General features: G+C 35.4%; 3 protein-coding genes across 7 annotated transcripts in view; 1 reads left to right on the top strand and 2 right to left on the bottom strand.

Annotated features, from left to right (window-relative positions):
* Positions 1–55: 55 nt before the first annotated feature.
* On the bottom strand, positions 56–5,049 carry LOC116765791 (uncharacterized). 2 transcript variants are annotated; one of them, XM_032655384.2, is made up of 8 exons: positions 4,843–5,049; positions 4,627–4,698; positions 3,906–4,036; positions 3,663–3,806; positions 3,058–3,282; positions 2,696–2,974; positions 2,203–2,585; positions 56–2,087 (listed from the first exon to the last, which is right to left on the bottom strand). In XM_032655384.2, exons 1-8 carry the CDS (start codon positions 4,897–4,899, stop codon positions 310–312), a joined length of 3,069 nt encoding a protein of 1,022 aa, XP_032511275.2. In that variant the 5' UTR covers positions 4,900–5,049; the 3' UTR covers positions 56–309. The 2 variants fall into 2 exon arrangements, with proteins under 2 accessions (XP_032511275.2, XP_032511276.2); XM_032655385.2 differs by having other exon boundaries at positions 3,906–4,024.
* A 530-nt stretch (positions 5,050–5,579) lies between these two features.
* On the top strand, positions 5,580–20,483 carry LOC116765554 (dual specificity protein phosphatase Mpk3-like). Its single transcript, XM_032655062.2, has 6 exons — positions 5,580–6,271; positions 11,996–12,086; positions 17,263–17,443; positions 17,620–17,758; positions 17,889–18,124; positions 18,479–20,483. The coding sequence occupies exons 1-6, from the start codon at positions 5,905–5,907 to the stop codon at positions 18,638–18,640; spliced, it is 1,176 nt and encodes a 391-aa protein (XP_032510953.1). The 5' UTR covers positions 5,580–5,904; the 3' UTR covers positions 18,641–20,483.
* Positions 20,484–20,593: 110 nt separating this feature from the next.
* LOC116765828 (afadin) overlaps positions 20,594–22,847 on the bottom strand; it is a 45,162-nt gene continuing 42,908 nt past the window's right edge. For all 4 annotated transcript variants that reach the window (XM_061521979.1, XM_061521980.1, XM_032655429.2 and 1 more), the window contains 2 exons: positions 22,353–22,491; positions 20,594–22,019 (listed from right to left, as the gene is read on the bottom strand). In XM_061521979.1, the coding sequence (XP_061377963.1) occupies positions 21,975–22,019; positions 22,353–22,491 (184 nt within the window). In that variant the 3' untranslated portion in view covers positions 20,594–21,974. The remainder of the gene's footprint in view (positions 22,020–22,352; positions 22,492–22,847) is intronic.

The raw sequence follows: 22,847 nt of genomic DNA, 5'->3' as shown, positions 1-22,847 counted from the left end.
TAATAACATTTTATGATGGGGTATAAAGATATGTGTTTGTAAAATTAAAACAATATTATATGTTTATTTAAATGTTTTATTAAGACTACTCAGTCTGCTATCGCATTTTATTCCACACTAAGATATCATAAATCCATTAATAAAAACATGAACACTAGGTTCTCCTTAAAATTACTTCTTATTCAATTTATGTAAAAGAAAATCATTCCTATCCTGTACAACGATGACTACACAGGAAACATTGTCACTTAATAAATTTTTAAGTGAATGATATATCGCATATTTACAAATTTCTATGTAATTTTTAGTCTAAGCGGGTTTTTTGGTGACTTTCTTTCTTCTCTTCACGAATATTCTGACGTCTGGTACATCAGAATCATTTTTGATTTTATTTTCATTTGTATTTGAACCGACGGTGGTGTGAGAGGTCAAGTCATTTTGGTCTAGTTTATTATTCGTAAATTGTCTCGGCATTAATGTGGAGTCCACGGCCGGGGATATCTGAGAGCTGTCTAGTTTGTAGGGAGTCGATGTAGCGATTGCTGTACTAAATGTACCCTTTTGGAAGTCAAATTGCTTTTGAACATTATCACCCCTCGGGAATTCTGTGTCCCGAGAAACACATTGAGGTTGTGTCCCAGTAGATATTATGATTGTTTTAATAACGTCAGAGGCGTTGTCAGCTTTAACATTTCCATAGATTAGCGCTGAAGGATTGTCTTCTTCTTTACTAATGCTGGCAGGTTTATTACCGTTATGTCTGTTGTCATTGCTCTTCTTGCTCTCAGTATTACTAACAGCATCTTGTATTAACGCTTCTTTACTTGTCTCAGCATCCTCTGTGTTATCGATGTCTTTAAGGGCCTTCACCGTCCTTACTTGCTCGTCGCTCAGGTCCACCGCATCCTGTGTATTTTCAAACATCGAATCAAATTTGCCGGTGTTGAGGGGAGAGACGACAGGCAGCCCTAGGTCATCCGGCGTTATCAAACTGTTGCTGTCACCAAACAGGTCGGTGAATTTATTTTTTGTCTGGCTGAATATATTTGGCTTATCTTCCAATTCTATGTTTTCTTTTGTTGGAGGGGATTTATCTTTCAAAACATTGCATTCTTCTAGATCGCTTTGTTTTTTAGTTCTACGTCTTTTTGAAGTTTCCCGTACCTTTTCTTTAACAGAATCCCTTCTTGAGTGTGACGACTTCCTCGAATCCTTAGATCTTTTCACTTTATCATCCGCTTTGTTTGAAGTCTCTTTATCTAAACTTAACTGTATTTGTTTATTGTTTACTCCGTGAGATATCCCTTCCCTCGCCTCATTTTTCATCGAGTCTTCCGTTATTAAGTCCATGTTATCACTTGTTTCGTCACTTAACTCTAAATCTCCTTCGATAGTGCTAATATTAACCAGTTTAGTTTCTGGGATATTAATGTTTCCAGGGACGTCACTCAACTCAGTTTCGTCAATTAGCTTTTGTAAAATTGATTTTGATTTATCACCTCTTGTTTTAGCGGAGGTCGTTTTATTTTTGGCAGTATCGATTATATTCTCAGGGCTCTTCTCACTTAAATGTTTACCTTCCACTATGACTCTGAAATCTTTTCCCAATTCTTCTAACTTTTTAGGTTCATCACTCTTTTCTTTTAAGTTATTAGTCTTTTTGGAGTCACCAGTTTTTTTCAGACGTGGAATCTTGTAGAGGTTTATAGACTTTCCAACATCTCTTGAGGCTGTCTGTTGGTTTGTATCAACAATGCCACTGCTGTTCTTAGAAATGTCGCTCTTTAATTCAGTAATATTTGGGAAAATTTCAATAGGTTGATCTTCATTTACACTATGAATTTCGCCTGATTCTGTCGATAAATTTTGTCCCGAATTTCGTATACCCTTATCCGACGGTAACTTTGCATCGTTTGGTTTAGTTGCCTTAGAACTTCTATCCGCTCCCCAAGAAGTAATTGGTACTATGTCAACATTACTCCCAGCAACTGTCATAAGGATTGGCTTTTCACTATTTGATTTTAAAATATACTTATTACTTAAAAGTCTAGGATCTTGAAGAGGAGTTAGAGCTGTATGAATAATTTCTGAAAAATGAACAAGCGAATATAAAAATAAACAAACGATGCTTCAATTGAATCAGTAAATGTGAGGATATGTCAAAATTATTACCTAAATCTTATTATTTTTTACAACTATTACCTTTAACCGAATGATGTACATTTGAATCAATGTGTGTATAGTCAGGTGACTGGCATGTAGATGGATCTTGAAGTCCCTGAGCGTTAGTGTATGTATGTCTTTCAACAAATTCTTTTTCTTTGTCAATATTAGTATGTCTTGTATAAGAGTCTATTTTTAACCGCTTGCTACTCGGTTCTTCGAGTTCATAAGGTCTCTTCGCAGGAAGGTCACTAGTGTGATGGGTCTTTTTGCCATGATCATAGTAATTTTCCCTTTCAAAGTTGTTCCTCCTGTCTCTACTTTTAGCACGATTGTATCTATCTGTGACAGGACTTCTTTCGTATCTCCTGTCTCTTTTATTTTCTCTCTGATTGTAATTATCAGATGTGTCCTTACCATATCTAAAATATTTAGTGATATATAAGAACCAGGCTCATTTTATTTTTTATTGTAATAAGAACAGGAATGGGTAAAAAATTTACAGTGAATCTCATGTTAGTTATATAATTACCTGTAATGGTTGTCTGGGCTGTAATATCTTCGTGGCTTGTCATATGTGTCATAGTGGTCATGAGTCCTTTGTCTATCGTACTCATTGTACCTACTACTCCTATTTCTGTATGAAGGTTGAAGTGGCTGGTGATAATGCTCATATGGCAGTGGATTCAAATGATCTTGCTGGTCATGGCGTTTTTCATTTTGCCAAGCATCTTTATGAGAAGAATTCTGCTGTTGTTCTGTAATAGTCTTTCTTGAATCTTCATCGGAACTGAATGTCGGTTCACATTCCCTAAAACAGAAAAGTTTAATTTTAAATGAGATAAATTTCACCTTCTTTGAGACATTTATAAAATGTGTCAATAATGTCATTACGGAAAGTTAGTAGATTTTCTTCTGTCAATAATTTTCTTAATGGTTTCTGACTGATGGGCATTTTCATTTCGATGTGTCTTATTTTTTCTATCTCTCTCTTTATTTTCTTCTGATGATAATTTATTATTTGGTATTTTTGATGTTATATTTTCAGTATGATTTGATTTATTTTCAGATACAAAACTGGCCACAACATCCACTGAGGTTTGGGTTTTATATTGAGATCTGGAAAAGACAAATAAAATAAAGGTACAACAACATATTTAACAGGTTTTAATAAAACTCGACACATCATTATAACCTCATCTGACACAAATTGACAAACTTAAAGTACACACATAAAACACTTGTATATGTAGCTGTTCCCTTCTACATATGTAAAATTAAACTTATTTAACACTAATTTAGAAAATTCTTAAGTTTAAATCTTCCACTATGAACCTACTCCTAATATAATACAGAGATACGGAATTATCCAAGGCTAGTTACGCAGATTTGCATTATCCCCGACAATATGTTCATATAGTCACAGTATTTTGAAAAAATACTATGCATACAAAATTTTATAAGGGATGATAACATTTACAATATTATTATTTTCTTACAGGTTGTCTAGTTTTCCAGCTGACTCTTTATCATTTTGTTTAACTTCATAGTTTTTATTTTGATGAACATCCTTAAAATTGCTGCGTCGGTTCTGTAGTATATTCTTACCCTTTTGCAGAGATTTAATTACAAGCTGGTCTTTTCTGAAATAAAAATAAATTAATAAGTAATAACCTCTTAAGAGTTTGTAACCTCTTTTGTGATATTATAAGGCGTAACAGTATATCTATATAAGTACTCACTCTAAATTCAAATTTTTAATAGTCTCAGTTTTTCTTTCAATTTCTGCTCTAGCTGTCTTCAATAGAGATGAATAATTTCTCTCCAAATTCTTAAACTCCCCGCTGAGTTTGTCAAAGTCCTGCAAAATATTCTGGAATATCAATTTTGATCCATCCATTAACATATGAATACTCAGAATAACATAAAATAATTAGATAAATTTACTTCCACCCATATTTTTTTATATTACATAAAGTCTTGACTCCATTGGTGGCATTTTGATAGAATATTATATATCACATCCATAAACTTTATCTAGTTAGGAGACCGGTGTCTGTGCTATCATAATGTTCATATAAAATGTATTTGGATGTTAACATAGAAATTTGTTTCTTAAATAAGTTTTTGTTTTATAATAAAAACATATACCTACAAATTATCATAATTATGTATGTAGTTTATCACACATCAAAGTATATGTGTCAGAGTGTAACTTAATAACTATAAACCTTTGAGCATTGAAATATTATATAAACTGTTAGGCATGATGTATTTTGTATTTAGTGAAATTGTGGAAACTTAATAACTAAATAATTTCAATAATGAATACATTATACATGGTATATGAGGCAGAGGTAGAACTGGTAAAATTTTTTATGCGTCTATGAACAATGCCTTCACATTACCATGATTGTGTGATAACATACGTAGAATAACATTTTAGTACCCAAAAATACTCACTTTTTGTAGGCGATGTAAAGCACTAGAATATTCTTCAAGTTTAAACTTTAAATCCTTGTTCTCAGATTTTAGCTGTAAAAAATTATAATATTACAGAAAGAAGTGTAGTAAACAGTAAATATTATTATATTTTAACTAAATCATTTAGTGATGAAAGAATAAATAGTAACTTGTAAATAGATTTGACATATTACAATTGGCGCTAAAAGTACATACCTCTTCTACAAGATTCACATCATTATAATTGTCTAAATCAGTATATATTTCATCCATTATTACAAAAATTTAATAACTTAGGAATTAAATCACAGGTAAAACATAAAAAGATCACAACTAATTGAATAATTCTTCGCGAATCCTTATTTTATTTTAAATTTTTAATCTCAAAGCTTCGTATTTTGAAGTCAATGAGTACGCTTGTCACTTATTACTGACATTTACAGACGGCTTCAAATCATTGCTATTTCATTAAAATTATATTTCGAGGAAATGTTAAAAAATATCAGTAAATCTATTGTATGAAAAAAATATTTATCATGTACCGTCGTTAGATAAATCTAATTATAATATAATGACCATACTTATGTATGTTTTTTATAATTTTAGAATGTCTTGATACGGACTGGTTTATTTATTTTTATACCCAAAGTAAGAATTTTTTACATCAAGATGTTATTAATACACTGTAAGTAATTACAAATTCAACAGAATTATATTAAACATTAAAATTGTTTTAGTAAATTCATATTCAAATATAAATGTGAATATCCCGCCTTTTAAGATAAATAATAAAAAATAAAAAATTTCATAAGCTGAGCATTAAAATGAGTTGATTTTATACAAAACTGTAAAATATATTTATTTTAATGTAACTATTAACCATTTGTGTCCGCCCGTCTTTATGATATGTTGAATAAAGTTTGGCAACACTACAGAATTGAGCAGTTTGTTGAATGGATACATAGTAGGTTCATATTTACTATTAGGTACTATTATAGATGGAAGGCCACTTTATTATCGCTGGTACAACCCGCGTCGTTTAACGTTTTGGTAGCTCGCTCGGTGCAGACGCGAAAATTGTGTAGTGTTTGTTTATAATGGGCTCAAAACATTAAAATAATTTAACTTGTGGCTTTTATTGTTTCGTCGTAAGTCTTATAATGTTTGTTTTACTAAAATCGTTCAGCGCGTGATTTAATCGCCCCAATGAAATAGTGCAACAGGCGGCTATAAGGGCCCGTGTAAACAGAGAAGTAAATTGTGATTTCAATTTTCAAAATGCCTATAGATTCAGAGTGCGATTATGACTTGGTGACAAAAGAGTGGCTTTTAGCCAAATTGCGTTCAGACGAGAGAGATACAATTTTGATTGACTGTCGAGGATCTAATGAATATGCCGTATCCCACATTCGTTCTGCAGTGAACTTCTCGATTCCGAGTATAATGTTGCGACGATTATCTGCTGGAAAGATCGAACTAGCTTCTACTGTTCAATGTAAAGAACTAAAGGCTCGTATCACGCATTGCTGTTCGAGAGGAACGTTCGTGTTGTACGGTGACGGAGCCCCGCGGGATCCAGACTCTGTGCACGGCATCCTGCTGAAACGGCTCAAGCAAGATGGCGTGCAGGTGGTTTGCTTAGAAGGTATCACAACTTGATCAATATTAAAATAAATATATAATATTTATTCCCAGAACTAGAAAACCAAGACCCACTCTTTAATTCAATAGCAGGACATATAAAAAAATTGTGAGAATGATTTATTTTATATATTTCTCTCCGACTTTAGTATTCTTATTTAATTTTGTAATTGTTATGTGTTGTTGTCTTTTGTGAATCATTATAAAGTTATTAAATTGGTGTATCATCATAATACCATGAAGATAATTCTGTCTCAACCGATAGTAAATAAGTAACAACTAGCAAAGCAAATGATTAGTCCCTGGATATTCATTGTTTATGAAAAAAATACTTTGCTATAATTCTTATGTTGCATTGGTCGAACAACACATTTTGATACACAATCATATAAAACTATAAAAGAAAAATATATCATCACTTCAATTGTATAAATTTCTACATGCAAATTTAATACTTTTGTTTATAAAATATTTTGTAATTGGCATTAAAAAACTTATTTAAAATTTATGGTAACAATTTCCACCATAAACCATGTCGATAAATACTCACAATAAATTTAAAAGGTTTTTGATTTTCATATTACACAATTACACTAAACAACTTATCAGTAAGAAAACATTTTTCTTTTCCAAAGTATTTATCTCATTCAATGAAACTTCAGGTGCTATGGTTTTATACATTTTGTAAGTTTGTTTGTTTATAAATTTCAAGTCGGAGGTATAGTAATCTATAAAATATCTTATTCATGGCCTAATTGTTAACTGTTTGTCCAAAGAAAAGTTTGTTACAAGCATTTGAATTAGAAAAGATACTGAAAAATTGATAGACCTCAGCTGTAATTGATCCCGCTATCTCTGATATATTGCACATCAGTTGCTTTAAAAAAGCTTTCAGGACTGGCTCAAGGTCATAAATTAAGCTTTGTGTATTTACATATGCAGGATGCAGGAGTCACATTAGCCTGTCCTAAAAAAAAATTTAATAAAATTTTCTATCTTGGCCAAGATGCCACAACATATATTTAAAAAAAGGTATCAGGATGTATTACTATACAAATATTTCGGTATGTACGGTGCTTAGTTTTGATAGCCGGTTCATTAATGAATATGAAGTGAATATATAAAAGGGTCTTAAAGTTACGCCGGAGGTCGCAAGTCGAGGCATCCGCTCTTCCAAACGTGGGAGAGGAAGTCTGCTACTTATTGTGCTCCTCAATGCGAGACGATAGATTATGATCGCCGTACTAAAGAGAGCGCAGTCGTTTGTGTTTCCGTCTGTAACGTATTTACGAGCTATTAACACCGGCCATATATGAATTGAGTATTGCTCTACGTATTTTATGCTTATATGAATGGAATTAACGTTCCTTTAGACTTACAACGTTCTGCAGTTACTGTTATTGGTATGGAATTTTTATACATACATACATATGTACGTAGGGTATTGTAGTACATGTACCTTATATAATCATTGGTAACCAAACATTACTGATTTCTTAGAAGCTGGTTTTGTTAATGTTATGGAAGCTTGTGAAGGAGTCGTGAGTGAAGCATTAACACTAATAATAAACATAGGATCAAAGACGACCGGATGCCTGCGCCGATTCGGTCTTCGATAAACGGAAGAGTGCTGCAATTTTATTAATAAGTTCCTGTTTCAGTCACGTCCTGATTATTCTGTTATGTCAACTTTTATTATATGTGCTTATAAAAGCGTTAACGTTATACCTAGTTTATTGCTGTAGGGAACCTAAAAAACTTAAAAAAATAACCAAACACTAACACTCCACTAATTTATCAATTACATATTAATAATAGTTCATTTTATATATTTCCTTATGATAGCACGTAACATAATCAATAAACAATACATATTAAATAAGTTAAAGGAAGTGATTCATATTATTTTGCTATTAAATTCTAAATGAATATAATAGAATAACGTTTGAACCAGGATGTTGCCGATACAACAGGGTGTGATTCTCTTCATTATAATGATCTAGAAACTAGAATGATACGCATCTGGTAACGAGGCAAGGAGGAAAATTAAGCCGTCAAGCTTTAAATATGCAAGCGTCTTTTATAACTAGAAATTAACCTTTAACATAAACTATTTCTGTACAGCGTACGTCCTTCAACTCTGATTATATAACGAATGATATATTTTTTGTAACATTAAAAACTGTACGTCCAATGTTACTATATTCATTGTAATCTCAATTAACTCCGGTTGGATGCGCAACGTTGCTCATGAATCGACCAGAGTATAAAGGTTACTAGTTACATCTATTGTATAGTAAATAAAATATAAACACTGTGCTATTTATTGTATTGTTTACACTGTGTCGCTAATGTGTCAATATTATAATGAATTGATAGGTGTCATACGTGTAATGGTAAGTCATTAATGTTTCTGTAATACAGTCGCCGGTTTGAGGTCAGAGTGCAACAAAAACTTTGTTACATTTAGCTGCTATCTGTTAAATTATCACTGTTCAGACGGCGCCACTACCATTAACGGTTTCAATCGAGTACCGACTCATAATTGGTTCAGTACGGTTAGCCCAATTATATGCATAGTATAAATTTCCAAAAAATTTTTTTGTCCAAACCAACAACTCTTTTTAAAGTACATTCCGATTTTTGATTTACGAAACAGAAGGTACCTTACAAACTTCCACACAATCTTGGTATTAAAAAAGTTTGAAACAGGAAATCATGATTTGAAACACGTTTCATTATAACTGGAATGTCTCAATTTATTTTCGTTTAACTCTCAAACATCCTAAACCTTCCTCTGGTTTCTTGGAAGTTAAATCTACAGCGCTGACGTCAATCTTGTGTGTAAATTCTGAGAACCTGAATAATATCGTTATTAAAACATCCAATCGATTATTGGCATTGTTTACATTATCTCGTCCGATTTCTGAGAATGCTTACTTTTATGCGTTAAAAGTTGTAAAGAAATATATTCTTTAGAAATATATTATGTAAGAATAATTTTATTCGAGTTGATGTTTCGTGTCGTGAAGTAATAAAACTAGTATTTGTTGATATAATTGACCTATCTTAGCGACGGTTAAGTCAATCGTGGCCCACGCATAGCTATATGACTTGTTTCTTTCCAGCCATTCCTTTAAATTGGTCTAATTTGTCCCGACTGGTTTGATTGGACCCTATTTAAAGTTAAATGTAAAATGGACATTACCACATACAATTTTTAATGTAATGACTAATTAGCAACTTTATTAATCATCCTTTTTCTTCGCACGTTTTTTACTTGTCGTAAATTGAAGATCCATTGCTACCAAGAGCAAAACTTCAGTAGCTATTTTTTTGTACTTCTCATCTTGAGACGAATTGATGAATATTTGGGAAGTATTAGAACGCATAGAGAACAATTTATGTTGCCTTATCAATAATTCAAAACAATTATTGAAATGTTTTATAAATACAGAGGTATATATTTTGTGACATGAAATGACACAATGTATGTAGGGAGCACTTAGCTTAGCAGCTGTTTAATATCATCAGGTGATATCTGATTTCCAAAAAAAAAAAAATGGTTTTGACTTGTTTTTACAACAACAACAGTGTATGCAAAGCTATCTTTGAAGATTGAATATTGATTCTCCTATATCCTGTTTAATGCGATTTTAAGCATTCAATTTGTATTGCGGTAATTTCACAATTTTGTAGGGAGCATAAGATAAGCTTTTGGAAGCCTGCAATATATTTTTACCTATAATAATCTAACCTTTATAAGTTTTAGGTACATTTTTGTCTTTGGTCAATGCTAGATCGATATAATAGGAAGAATAGTAAAATCGTACATCAGACGTGTGTTATAAATTTATTTGCGCAGTCCGAAACATCTTAAACATTTCAAGAAAGTAACAAAGTTTAATGATAATAACATATTGATATTGAATTCACAGATGAAATAACTTATTTCTCGAATATTCTTGTCTGGCGTTGAAATTAAAAATAAGCAAATGATTGTTCGAATGTTTTTGTTGAACGAACAATATTGCTAAATATGGTTCGCATACTTTTGATATATCTACCTACAGGCTACAGTTATGATAAATTCAAAAATGATCAAGTAAAGATCTCATGTCTAGTTGGTAGTGGGTAGTGCAAGGTTGCCGGTAGTGCGGAGGACGCGGGCCAAGGCTGCCGCCCTCCACCCACGCCGCGGGCCGTTGTCGTGGCCTCCTCACGCCCTGCCTCACATATATCCAGGCCCTGAACCAAAGTCTAAAGCACGGCATAAATGATCCATAACAATTCATATATATCTTGGACCTGGGATTCTTAGTTTATTTCGACTATGGTCTGTTTAACATTGTCGTTTGTTTTTAATAAAAGTTTTTCAATTCTTTTTGAAAGCTACGAAAATAGTATGTACTTAATCGTTACAAAAATATCGTATTCCATGCATAAGGTTGTCAACGACCTCACTTTCATTATCTAGGTTTACACGTTGAAGGTTTTTGATTCACGAAACGGATTTAATGGAGTCCTTGGTAGCGAGGTCGAGGGTGGGTGGGTAGTGTACCGTTGAGGGGTGGAATGGCTGAGGGATGGGTTCGAGAGGGGTTGAGGACTGGGGGAGGGGCTGCTCGTTCATTGAGAGCTGCGGATGAATGGACCGCCGCGATGAGTCACCGGATCGATGCCGGCGCCCCGCCGGCCTCCGCCCCGCTCAGAGCCGCACCGCGCGACTGCGTGCTGGGACCGATATGCAGCTTGGTCACATTTGGTCCAATTCTTTTCATAATTAATGTCAAGTCGACCTCCAATCAACGTGACCCTTTTCCTTTTTAATAAGCTGTTCCAGTATCTATGAATATGATTCATATACATCTAGATGTATCATTTTTAAGCTATAATTTAGATTTTTTCCGGCTATCTCAAATATGAAATCGCAATGGCAGCGACATAGATTCAGCTCTCTTAGACACCCTAGCGCCAAAACCATTTATCTTTATATTAATTTTATTATACAAATCATTACGCATCTGAGACACAAAAAACAAATTCAATATAAATTACATTTAAATGGATATTGAATTACGTATATATGTATATACAATATACGACCTTAATATTATACTACGGACGGATATTCCTAACGATAATAGAAGAACCTCTAGTATTCTTATCTTATTTGGTCTATATAAATATATACACATGTATGTATGTATATATATGTCAAAAGTCATTGTTGGGTTGCGATATGTAAAGGGTTTGTCATTACCATTACAATAGCGTCTGGCAGCAGGAAGCTATCGGCTCTGGCGAAGTGTGCGCAGGAAACGTTGACGTCTCTAGCGTTCATAATACACATTATCCAAATACAATCAATTAACTACGTGATCATAATTCAAACGGTCTTCGATACTTATCGATTATATAATTTTTTTAAACACATCTTAATGTCCTGATGACAACGTTAATTAACATGGTACTAAAAACACGTTCGTGTCCATAAATCTAATTTTCCCTGCGATATGCTATGTGGATCAAAATAAATATTAACAAGTAGTACAACTTATTGTATTAATATTAATTTATAAATATTATATTCTCGCTTACCTCTTCGAATACCTTGGCGGTTGGCGGGTAGTTGGAAGAGATCTGTTTAATTAGGATTACCATTAAAATAATTGTTGACAGATAATAATACTAATATTATCATATTAATCTGTACGTCTTCCGTCAGGTGATTTCTGCGAGTTCCGTCGTGCGTATCCTGAGTGGTGCAGCGAGGCCGGGGCGCAGCAGGTGCCGCACCTGCCGCTGATGGGACTGCGGTAAGGAATCACATACATATTAAGCATTGTTAAAAAAAAAATGACCGCTTGAACTTGACATAACGTTTGAAAGATTTTTTTTGGCAACGAATGTTAAAACATTTTTTGTTGATTATGATTGATTTGATATCATAAAACATTATTTTGATATGCTCGTTTTTCGGATGCAAATGACTTGTACGCAGATCCGTTATACCTACAAATATTTAAACTTATTTAATCCTCGATTTTCCCGCGACTACGTACGTTCGGTATTCGGATTAGCTACTTGGTGTTTTTATTTTTATGAGTTTTTAATCCGTTAACCAATTAAAATTAAGCTAAAACATTTTCTATTAAAAGTCTACCACAACGGACTGGTTATAACTCAATTGAAATGCTTGTAGTCGTTCTGAAATTACCCCATACAGATGCCGTTACAAATACACAAAAGTGTTCACCATGGTTATTTCGTTTAGTAGTTTTTATAATATTTATATTCATCTGTCATATACAGAGAATATTGCACACACACACACACAATATGTTTACAGTTGTATATTTTTAATTAATTATGTGCAACTTGTGCATACATTTTAATCTGCAATGTGATTACGCAACCGCATTCGATCAAGTCTAGAAAATTCCAATAACCATATCAATGAACGCGACATACCTCGTTATAATCATAGGTAGTAAATGGTATATTTAATGTTGGCGGCTCTAGTATTACGCAGTGGGTGAGGCTGTATAATTACATGAACTACAGAAAAAAAAAATACACGTGGGAATCTTATTTTATGTTCTCGAGAGTTTTTCCCAGAACAGACAAATTGATTCAGAAAACTTGCCCGACAACCGCATGAGTATATCTCTCGTCGATTCAATATAAATATACATTTATGTATAGCTTAAGAGCGCTAGCGACCTTGCCGGTCTTAATTACACGTTTTCCAAATAGAGTGTAAAATGGCGCAGATAAGACAGTTGTGATTAGAACAGGTCGTTTTCTACTGTGAGCTGTCAGATCTGAGCGGCTCCATAACTTGTGATAAATGGAAACTAAACACACTAGAACAAGTCAGAATATCTTGTGTACACGCTTGTGTCATACAGATATATATTAGATACAATCCATACAATGTAAACCTTATTTGTGTTAAATTTTTTACATTAAATTAATATATTTATAATCTGTACTTCATGACAGTTGGCGTCGATCATTTTAGCGTCTGTACGTGTTCTACGCTTATATTATATCCTTTGAAGGTCACTGCGCCGTCAATGTCGAACAGTTCATTCATAACTATGAATATGCTCTGTAGATATAATAAATTTGCATCTATTCATGTTTAGCATACCAATAGTAATTATCTTACATATTATATGACTTACACAAATACATATTGGCAGTTTACATATGTTTTATAGATGTGATAAAATTAATTCCACGTATGTTTCCGATTGCAGGCATTTTTTTTTTTACAAGAATTCCAAAAGCATACGACTTTGAGCTCCCATCGAATGTCGTACGTGTTACATGAATATTAATATGAAATAGCGTTATAGATGTTACATCAATGAATATTTATCGTGTAACAAATGTAATGCTGATAGTGAAAAACTTTGATGTATGTGTTCAGCGAAATGAACTCCTCGGTGAGAGTAAACTCTCGTACGTACTGCAATTAACATGGCGGTCTAGTAGTGTTGTCGATTGCAACAGAACAGTTTGCAAACTTAAAGTAGGAGACTTGTCTAGGATTCATTCATGTAACAGCTCGTTACGTTATAAGCACATTTCTCAATCAAACTTTGTTTTAACGAGCTGCCTCTGTCAATGAACCTGATGGAACTATTTTATATTGTGGTATTTTTTTTAACGTATCATCCATTGTTTGTTTACTGAGAATCTGTTTCTTTTATATATTTCCGCTCGCTAGTCGCTGGATTCCCATTAAATACAACTTTCTATTTATTAACATTACAACATGGTAATTCTTGTTACAACTATTAAAATTTAATATTAGCGTCAAATGTAAGAAATGTGTGAGAATGAATGGTTATATTTCGCATTTATAATTACTTGACGTTTTCAAGTGAAAATTTAAATTAATCAAAATTCTGCTATTATACATTATTCTCTAATAAAATATCATACTTGTATTAAATGTAGATAGGAAAATAGAATATTTTTTTTAATGTTTCATTGTCATAAAAAACCAAAAGCGTAATCATTCTTAAACCACATAAAGTAAGAAAATTATAAAGAAAAGTACTTCTCATTTCCAGAAGGTAAAATTGAGTTACGTTACAAGGTAGCATTATGAGATCGGTTACTCATTACGTTTGAGGGTAACAATTTTCACTCTCACGCAATATTGCTTTCCATCAGATTACCTCTGACGTCACATCAAACTCTACCTACCGCTGATACCGTCATCACCAACAACCATTCGGTCTACAGCGAATTGATCAATAAAATTTCAAAATAATAATATAAGATTTCGTGACGATCTAACATGTGGTTTTGATGTTGCCATATTTAGTGTTTTTGAGCGCAACACACCATAGGTTATCTGAGTGACGTCACCAGCACCCTCCCTGACGTCAGGAGTGAGCATCGCTCGCGTGACTTCATTCAAGAATCCGTCCTATGACGGTCACCGACTATGAGCCACAAACTAACTTACATATACATATTTATTTGTCTGATTCACGAACTACGGTGTCATTGATTCGAATCAATTTGTTTTTGAAAGGAAACTTAACGAATGAGCTAATTCTTGTTTATGGTCTGTTTCGTCACGTGGCCGGCGGTTTGTTGTTTGCGGCCAAAGCGTTCAATACGATTTATACGGATCGATTATTATCACTTGCAATGTTTGTACTACAGTATGACTCACTATGAAACTACCATCCATTGCATCCCTATTAAAAATACTTTGTACGTGTAATTTAAAATGATATAATATATATTTGAAGTTTACATGTTCCCTGATATGATAATTTAATAACCCCTTTATGTACTCTGTTTATATAAATAAAATTTTTATTATTCTCAAAGCGGATATTTCTAAACCGTCTCATGTTAAAGGATTGGCAATATTAAAAAAAATATGTTTAAACGCATTTTTTGTAAAGAAATCAAACATACTTTTAATAGGTTGCTAGTTTTCTAAACATCTCAACTTGGGTTCAGAGTTGCTTATATACTTAAAGACATTGAACATATAACTAGTATATAAGTATATAGTATAAGTGTTACAAATAGTATCAGATATTTAAAATTAAATTGACGACTTTATACAACTACGTTAAATATGAAACAGTTTAGACAGATGTTATGAAATGCAAACAGTGAGAGCGGGTCCATTCCTTTGTCCGCGGAGGTCGTCACAGGACGGACTTGTGAGTCGGCCATTAAAAAAAGGGTCCCTTACAGGCGGTCATTGGCTGCGGGTCGGTCGGCCGCATTCCTATGAACCAGCGCACCGCACGCAACCGCACGCCCACACGCACCCGGACCAATATTAACCTGTACAATTAAAACTGTCTATGATTCACAGGCCCCATACATACGAAGCCAGTGCACCGCACTCGGCCGGCTTATAAACATAGAGAGCGTTCATTAATAAAGCGACCGGCCGTGTCACGGCTTCCGGGGGCCTCGCGCTCCACTCCATTCAAATTGAATTCGTTGAAAGCGTTTGTGTTTTATTATATAATACCTCCGGTTACATTCGCGCAGTATTTCAAAGCGCTACAGATATAAACGAACGTTGGACGTTATTGAAGATATTTATATAGAATCGATGTTAGTGAACAGGTAATATAAAGATAAAACTGGTCTCCTCCCACATTGGAATCGAACGAAATAGCTATGTTGTCATTATCAGATCAGTTAGAATGGCAGCAGGCAGGGTGCGGGGGCGAACTCCCTCAATGGACGTGTCGAGCTTCACCCACGCACAGCCCACGCGCGCCTTTTACGATGAGAGCGGACGAATACTACCCACAGAACATACTCACTTATATATAATAATAGTTGATCGGGTTCCCTACACTCGTCACTAACACACAATTAAAATAATGCGACACAGATGAAATGAAAAGCAATAGAATGCTTCCAAAATGAGAGGAAGAACAGGAACTCTATTCATTCTTATAGAGTATTGTATTTTTAATGAATCTTTTGGGGATACAAAGTTTTTAGTTATATCTAACAACAAACATTAGTATGAACATCACAACACGATTGCAAATGTATAATATTAAAGTATCTATAGCATGGCTTTGTTATAACGGTAGGTACGTGGTCGACGAACCTCAGAGCTTTAAAATAATGTTCTTCATTGAGACGCTGTGGTGTAGCCTGATATTGTTTAACAATATGTATGGTATATGTCAACTAAATAAAGAATGAGTTTTATCCGGGGACGGGGAAAGCGTGGCGTGGGTGTAGACGCGTTGGCGGCGCGGCGTGTAGGGTGTGGGGTGCCGGAGTAAGGCAGTGTAGGCGGCCATTGATCGCGGGGGCGGGTGAATGGTGGCCATCCACCCCCATTGAGTAAAGACGATCGATCGCAGCCCTCAGCCCCCGGCCGCAATCAGAATACAGCCTTTCATATCACAGTTAATAAACATATAACGTTATCACGAGTTCCTAAAATAAACTTAATTACTACACGAATAGAGTTCATTTCTAATCAATTTATATATTGTTATAAGATAGAATATTTCACTTCTAACAGATACATTGGTGTAAGACGGACATAAAATAGCTTTTATATCGCGAAATAATTGAAGCTTTCTATTATAATGTTGTATTTGTGATGTAAGATGTGTTTGACGTCACGTGATTTATGAGATCACAATACATTAATAATAATTATGAAAGACGTATGAATAATAGTACATGCGACGCCCAGCTCTGATATTCAGAATATATTTCCAAGTCATTACATCCAACACTTACTCTTTGATTATAAGTGAATCTAGAGTGAGAGCGCCTAATATAAGGAACACATAAAGACCTAAAAAGGTTATAAGTCTAATATTTGAGCAAATTGATAATAGTTCTTTCTGAACGGCATTACTGAACGGCCTTTTTTACACTATTTAAATTTTACTAAAGATATATATATTTTTTTTATATTTTATTACAGTCACATGATCTTTGAACTATTTGTTTCAGTTCCCTTCGTATATCTGGTTCGGGTTGTGACGACGCGCTCTCATCTGGCTCGTCTTCCGAGTGTGAGGACATGCACACACACGCGCCCCAGGACTTCCCCATAGAGATCCTGCCTAACCTGTACCTCGGGAACTCTAACAACAGCGAAGATTGTGAAGCGCTGGCCAGACACAATATTAAGGTATATTACACATTGTACTCAACCCGTTGACTTGGAGTTGCGCTATATATAAAACATACGAATCATCCTCAGCAAACAACAGGTCTAACGTTATTTATTATGATTTTTTAAGTACATAGTTGCAATAAAAATAAAAGTCTGTAATGAGTTTTAAAATGTTTAATTCTTATTTCCAGTACGTGTTGAATGTGACTCCGGACTTGCCGAACACTTTCGAGGCTGACGGGTGCGGCATCAACTATCTCAAGATACCCATCGCGGACCACTGGAGCCAGAACCTCGCCGTGCATTTCCCTCAGGCCATACGATTCATTGGTGCGTACTGCCAACATTTTTACACTACACTTTTTTTTCAAGATGGCCTATCAATGGTCTTTCCTAATAAAAAAATTACGAAATAGATCTTGCTATTCTATGATAATAATGTATGCTTGTTCCTTTCCAGAGGAGGCGATGTCAGCCGAGTGCGGCGTGTTGGTGCACTGTGTGGCGGGCGTGTCTCGCTCGGTGACGGTGACGCTGGCCTACCTCATGCAGCGCCACCGGCTCTGTCTGCGGGACGCCTTCGAGCTGGTCCGCAGCCGCAAGACGGACATCGCGCCCAACTTCCACTTCATGAGACAACTGCACTCGTTCGAGAGAGACCTCGGACTGCACGAGCGCAGCGCCAGCCTCGCCAAGGTCTGCCTCACCAGCTGTTAGTGACCCCGCTCACGGCCAGCGATCCGCTGACTTTGTAATCGGCGATCACTCCACCGCTAAGCTAAAGCTATCGAATGTTTACTGAACACCCAGCGGTCCGCGCCCCGAACAGAAGTTGTTTGATGACCTAGTGCTAGTAGATCCGTCTCCCGAATGTTCTGTATGATGCGAGCAGTCCTAGTTCTTAGTCCCACATGTAGAGCGAACACCTTCCCATAATTGTATGTGCATATAACCGGTCACGGAGGCTACGAGCGCTATACCCGCCCCGTGGCCGTATCCTCTCGTAGCCCGTGTCGCGCCTGTGTGTGAGTGAGCGCGTGTGTGTGGCAGGTGCTGGCAGAGCTGGGCGAGCGCGGGGCGGGCGCAGGAGCGGGCGCGGGCGGCTCGGCGTCCTGCGGCTGTGCGGCCTCCGTCTGCGAGCGCTGCGGCGTCTCGCCCGACTCCGGCATAGAGTTCGACCGCTGGAGCGCCGCCCGCGACACGCCGCAATGACAGTTCTTCACGCCGCCCTCGCGACCTCCCCCCACCACCAGCACCCCGCCCGCACCCGCACCCACCACCACCACCCTAATACGATAGAGAGACGTCTGCACCCCTGTAGGAGTCCGTGGAGGCGGCGGCCGGCCTGGGTCACGTCACACTAAACGCCGGCTCGTAGACACGTCCGCCGATGTAGTTGTTTGCGCACGCAATCCTAGACACTAACTAGTGTAGACTGTAGCACTAGTGACGGACGCCGGCTGATACGTTAGTGCCACGGTTAAAGTAATCTTAAGGAAAATCTATTATTATTAAAATATTACAAATACTTTAAAAGGTATAGATTAAGTCAATTTTTATAAGTTTGATATAAAGTAATAGAATAGTGAATACACGATTCCGAGTGCATTCCCTCTGTATCTTCCACTACGTTACGCATGTCGTGTCCGTCGGGCGCTTGCACCTTCTGTCACAACCCCTGCTCGCTCGCCTCTGATGGACGCGACCTTCTTTACTTTTCCTCTATGAGGATCCCGTCTGCCCGCCGCAGATCACGTGCCACAGTTTTTAGTATACACGAATCGTTCTCTGTTGGACTCGCTGTTTTCATTACTGAAACTTAAATAATTCCATGATGTGACTTATCTTGTACGGCGCACAACGCGGCTCCACGATAATAGCCTTTTATATACAAGTGACCATTCTTATCTATGGTTTTATTGTTATTTTTCAACGGAGAAGAGTTAGAGAAGTGTTTTTATCTTTAGAACAAATTAAGAATACTAGTGTTTATTTTTATATCAGTCTTCTGTAAATTTTAAACTCTAAATCGTCATTTTACAAAATGGAAATTTATATAATATTAAAGTATGATGAATATTTTAAACTGTTAGCAGCAAGTCGCTCATAGATGTGTATTTTTATATGGATTATAAACTTCATACAGATGTCATCGCCGTGTCAGCTGTTTATTTTGTACCGTTTGTATATTTCCATAGTCATGTATCGTCTAAGTGCTGTTAATGATGTGTCTGTACACGGCCGCCGTTCGTTTCGTCGTGTCCTAAGTGTACATAAAGGAGAGCTTTAATGTTAAGGTCGTTATTATAAAAGATGTAGTGAATTGTTACGAATTGTAAATTTGTTGTAGGTTTAAGACTTGTATTGAGATTAGACTTCCTAAATCTGTTGCCAAGTTACGTTGCATTTATCGATGCGAGACCTCAATAATATTACAACACTGAATCGTTCAGATCCACGCGTCACTCGTTACAGGCCTCACAGTTGTGTTTCGATATTATGAGATCATTTAAATGTATTTTATTGATTTTTACTTAATTCGGATACGTGTAAGGGCTATGGTGATAATTTATTTTAGCCTTAGTTGCACTATATACTCGAGTTTTATATTTCTAGGTGTAATTTAAATTGTATTGCACAAAATCACCAAAGCCTTAAAATTACATTAATGACCACGTCCCTGGACGTGTGAAGACAGCGACTCGTAGCTGTACTTTATTGTGTTACAAAAACAAACGATGTCTGCCGCTGGCCGGGAATTGAGATGACATATTGGCATTACCCGTTCGTAGACGGCTTTCTGCACCATTAAGGCTCGGGGCGCATCTTTTGTCCGCAGGAAATCTGTTCCTCTCTACAATATATATAATATTCTTATTCGAAGGTCAACATTTTGGGTTTCATTAATGTTTTTTTCTCGATTGGTGCAATTATTAAAAATTTCTCGACCAAAAAATTGTTATTGCCAATTTTTCGCTAAAGTGTAATGTCTGATGGAACTACATTATATTACATATTAACCTCAATAACAAAATATAAACACTGTTAAATTGTACGTATTTGGCTTTTTATTTCTGATATTATTTAATCCTTATACTATTTATTCTATTTCTGCAAGTCGCTGGAAATCTTCGAGGTGATTGAATTTAGTAAATAAAACACAAATTACAGAAAATGTTAATTTATTTAAAATAAAAATTGCTATGAAATTTAAAATGGATCGTGAAATAATTTCCAGTTATATTTTATATGCAATTTCATAAGAGAAAATGATTATTAATTCTAATTCTTGAAGATAAATATATACAAGCTAACCGAACATAAGTCTAGAAAATATTAACTCTCGCTAATTGACTATCGTTGGGTGAAATGCCGAGAGCCCGTTATCTCTCAGCGACTACAATAACCTACGTTCAAATAGGTCTCATTACATCCTAAAGTTAGTTCTTCACAGTTGTATTTTTAAAATGTTTGTTAAATAAACTATTACATATACAACGAGTATACAATCTTCGAAACAATCGTAGGATCTTATAAACTACAATTAAATTATGTACAATAAAGTAGTGCCGTAGAAGAATGAAAAAGTTGTGACATATTACAAGTAGCTAAGGTACAGAACATCGGATAGCGGTCGCACCTCAAGGTAAGTTTGGCACAGTATGTGCTTAATGAAGAGTTTTAAGCGTATGTATATACAAGGCCTACGAGAATATTGCTTTTTGTTGAATTTAAGAATAAGTACACATTTCATATCTCATTCATAGCTAGAGATGATAATTAAAATTTACTTTTAAGAAGATAATGAGAAATTTTTTCATTCTTTGGAATGTAATGAAGATTAAAGTAACAAAAATATAGTAAAAAAAAAATTAAACCGTCCAGAAAAACGATATGACAACATGATTACGCACTAGAACACTGAAAGGCACCCGCTGTCGTTACATACAATAAATTGGTCCGTTTGTGAATTAAATATCGTATATAAAATATCTGATATAGGTTATTTTTAATGGCACTCAGTAATTTGGGAGTCATATATTTCCATCGTGCCATTTAAATTTGTCCAAAATATTCTTAAATATAACTATAAATTTTTGGGTAAAAAACAAATATTTCTATATAATATGATAGATGCTATAATATCACTGTAACATTGCACTAGCTGCTAAGGCGATATAAATATAACTTTCAAGCCGCTATCATTAACGCGTCGCTCCTGGTCTATGCTCATGGTCTTTCCTTGTCTTTACAAAAGCTACACATTGAAATAGTTACCTTTCAAATATAAAAGCTTCGCCTGGTCCACGGCGGTTGGTTGGGTTTGAAACAGAAAACAATAGTTAAGATGAGCCACTGCCATAAACATTAAACGTTGAATATAAAATTACGTAAGTAAAGAAAAATATACGTTTACGAATTACTAATACTTTAGATTTATTTCGCTGCAGATCAATGATCGATAGTTTTTCGTGTCTATTACAGTCTCGCTTCTATTTATACCGAGTCGGTTTTATAAACGTTTCCGAGGCACGGGACAGGCCGACTAATGAACTGCATCTATATCCCGCTGGGCCCGCGATATCTTTACCTGTAAGTACAATACACAGAATTATTTTATTAAAAAAAAAAAACATTAAATATTTAACTAATCTGATTATGAACCGCCGCGCCGTATCGAACAACTTGGGTCTAGTCCTGAAACTCCGCCCACAGGTAATTTGTATTTAAATCATGCTATTTATAAAAACAATCCTTTTTATTATTCAGTGTGACAAGCCTCAGAAATATTGGTTCCGTTTTAGTTAGCTGTTACGAGGGCGAGGACTACGGTATAAAAAGGGGAAAAAAGTTGAAATAATTCAAATTTACTAACGATAAAAGAAAAATGATAGTTTTAAAATAGTGAGGTACAGTAAGTGACCTTATCCTTGGGTGTGGAGGGGTCTCCGGACTCGAGGGCGAACATCTTCATCTTCTCCTTGAAGGACAGCTGCTCGGGCACCGGCGCGGCCGCGGCGCGAGCCATCGCCTCCGCCGCCAAGCGACGCGTGCGAGGGTCCCTAGAACATGCGAGCCAACATAACCATCTATAATTACAGTTCTATATTTTAAAAGACCTATAAATACTGCAAACTTCTGATTTTAAGTTGCAGTACATTTACATAATAAGAACTACTCGTCGTTCAGATTTTGCCGAACGGTGTGAAGACTTCATTAAGATGTCACATGCACTTACTTTTGGAATAAATATTGTTATAAATAAAAACGAAATTTTATTAATCTCCGTAGCTTTTAATGGGAAATTTATTTATCATTGTATGGTTTGTCTAAGCCCTAAGTGACCTCACACTATCATGCAATCCAAACCATAAATCATTGTAGAGGAGTTAAGGATCGCAACTAAATGAGGAGCAGT

Source organism: Danaus plexippus, chromosome 11 (assembly GCF_018135715.1).
Source record: "Danaus plexippus chromosome 11, MEX_DaPlex, whole genome shotgun sequence".
NCBI classification, from domain to species: Eukaryota; Metazoa; Arthropoda; class Insecta; order Lepidoptera; family Nymphalidae; genus Danaus; species Danaus plexippus.
The sequence above is the reverse complement of the archived record's forward strand: the minus strand, read 5'-3'. Positions and strand labels throughout refer to the sequence as shown.

Coding starts and splice junctions, on each gene's coding strand:
- LOC116765791 (XM_032655384.2), bottom strand. CDS start 4,899: ATGGATGAAATATATACTGATTTAGACAATTATAATGATGTGAATCTT. Junction 2,975..3,057: donor AGAAAATCTACTAACTTTCC/GTAATGACATTA, acceptor TTTCTGTTTTAG/GGAATGTGAACCGACATTCA. Junction 2,586..2,695: donor AGCCCAGACAACCATTACAG/GTAATTATATAA, acceptor TAAATATTTTAG/ATATGGTAAGGACACATCTG.
- LOC116765554 (XM_032655062.2), top strand. CDS start 5,905: ATGCCTATAGATTCAGAGTGCGATTATGACTTGGTGACAAAAGAGTGG. Junction 12,087..17,262: donor CTGCCGCTGATGGGACTGCG/GTAAGGAATCAC, acceptor TATTTGTTTCAG/TTCCCTTCGTATATCTGGTT. Junction 17,444..17,619: donor TGGCCAGACACAATATTAAG/GTATATTACACA, acceptor TCTTATTTCCAG/TACGTGTTGAATGTGACTCC.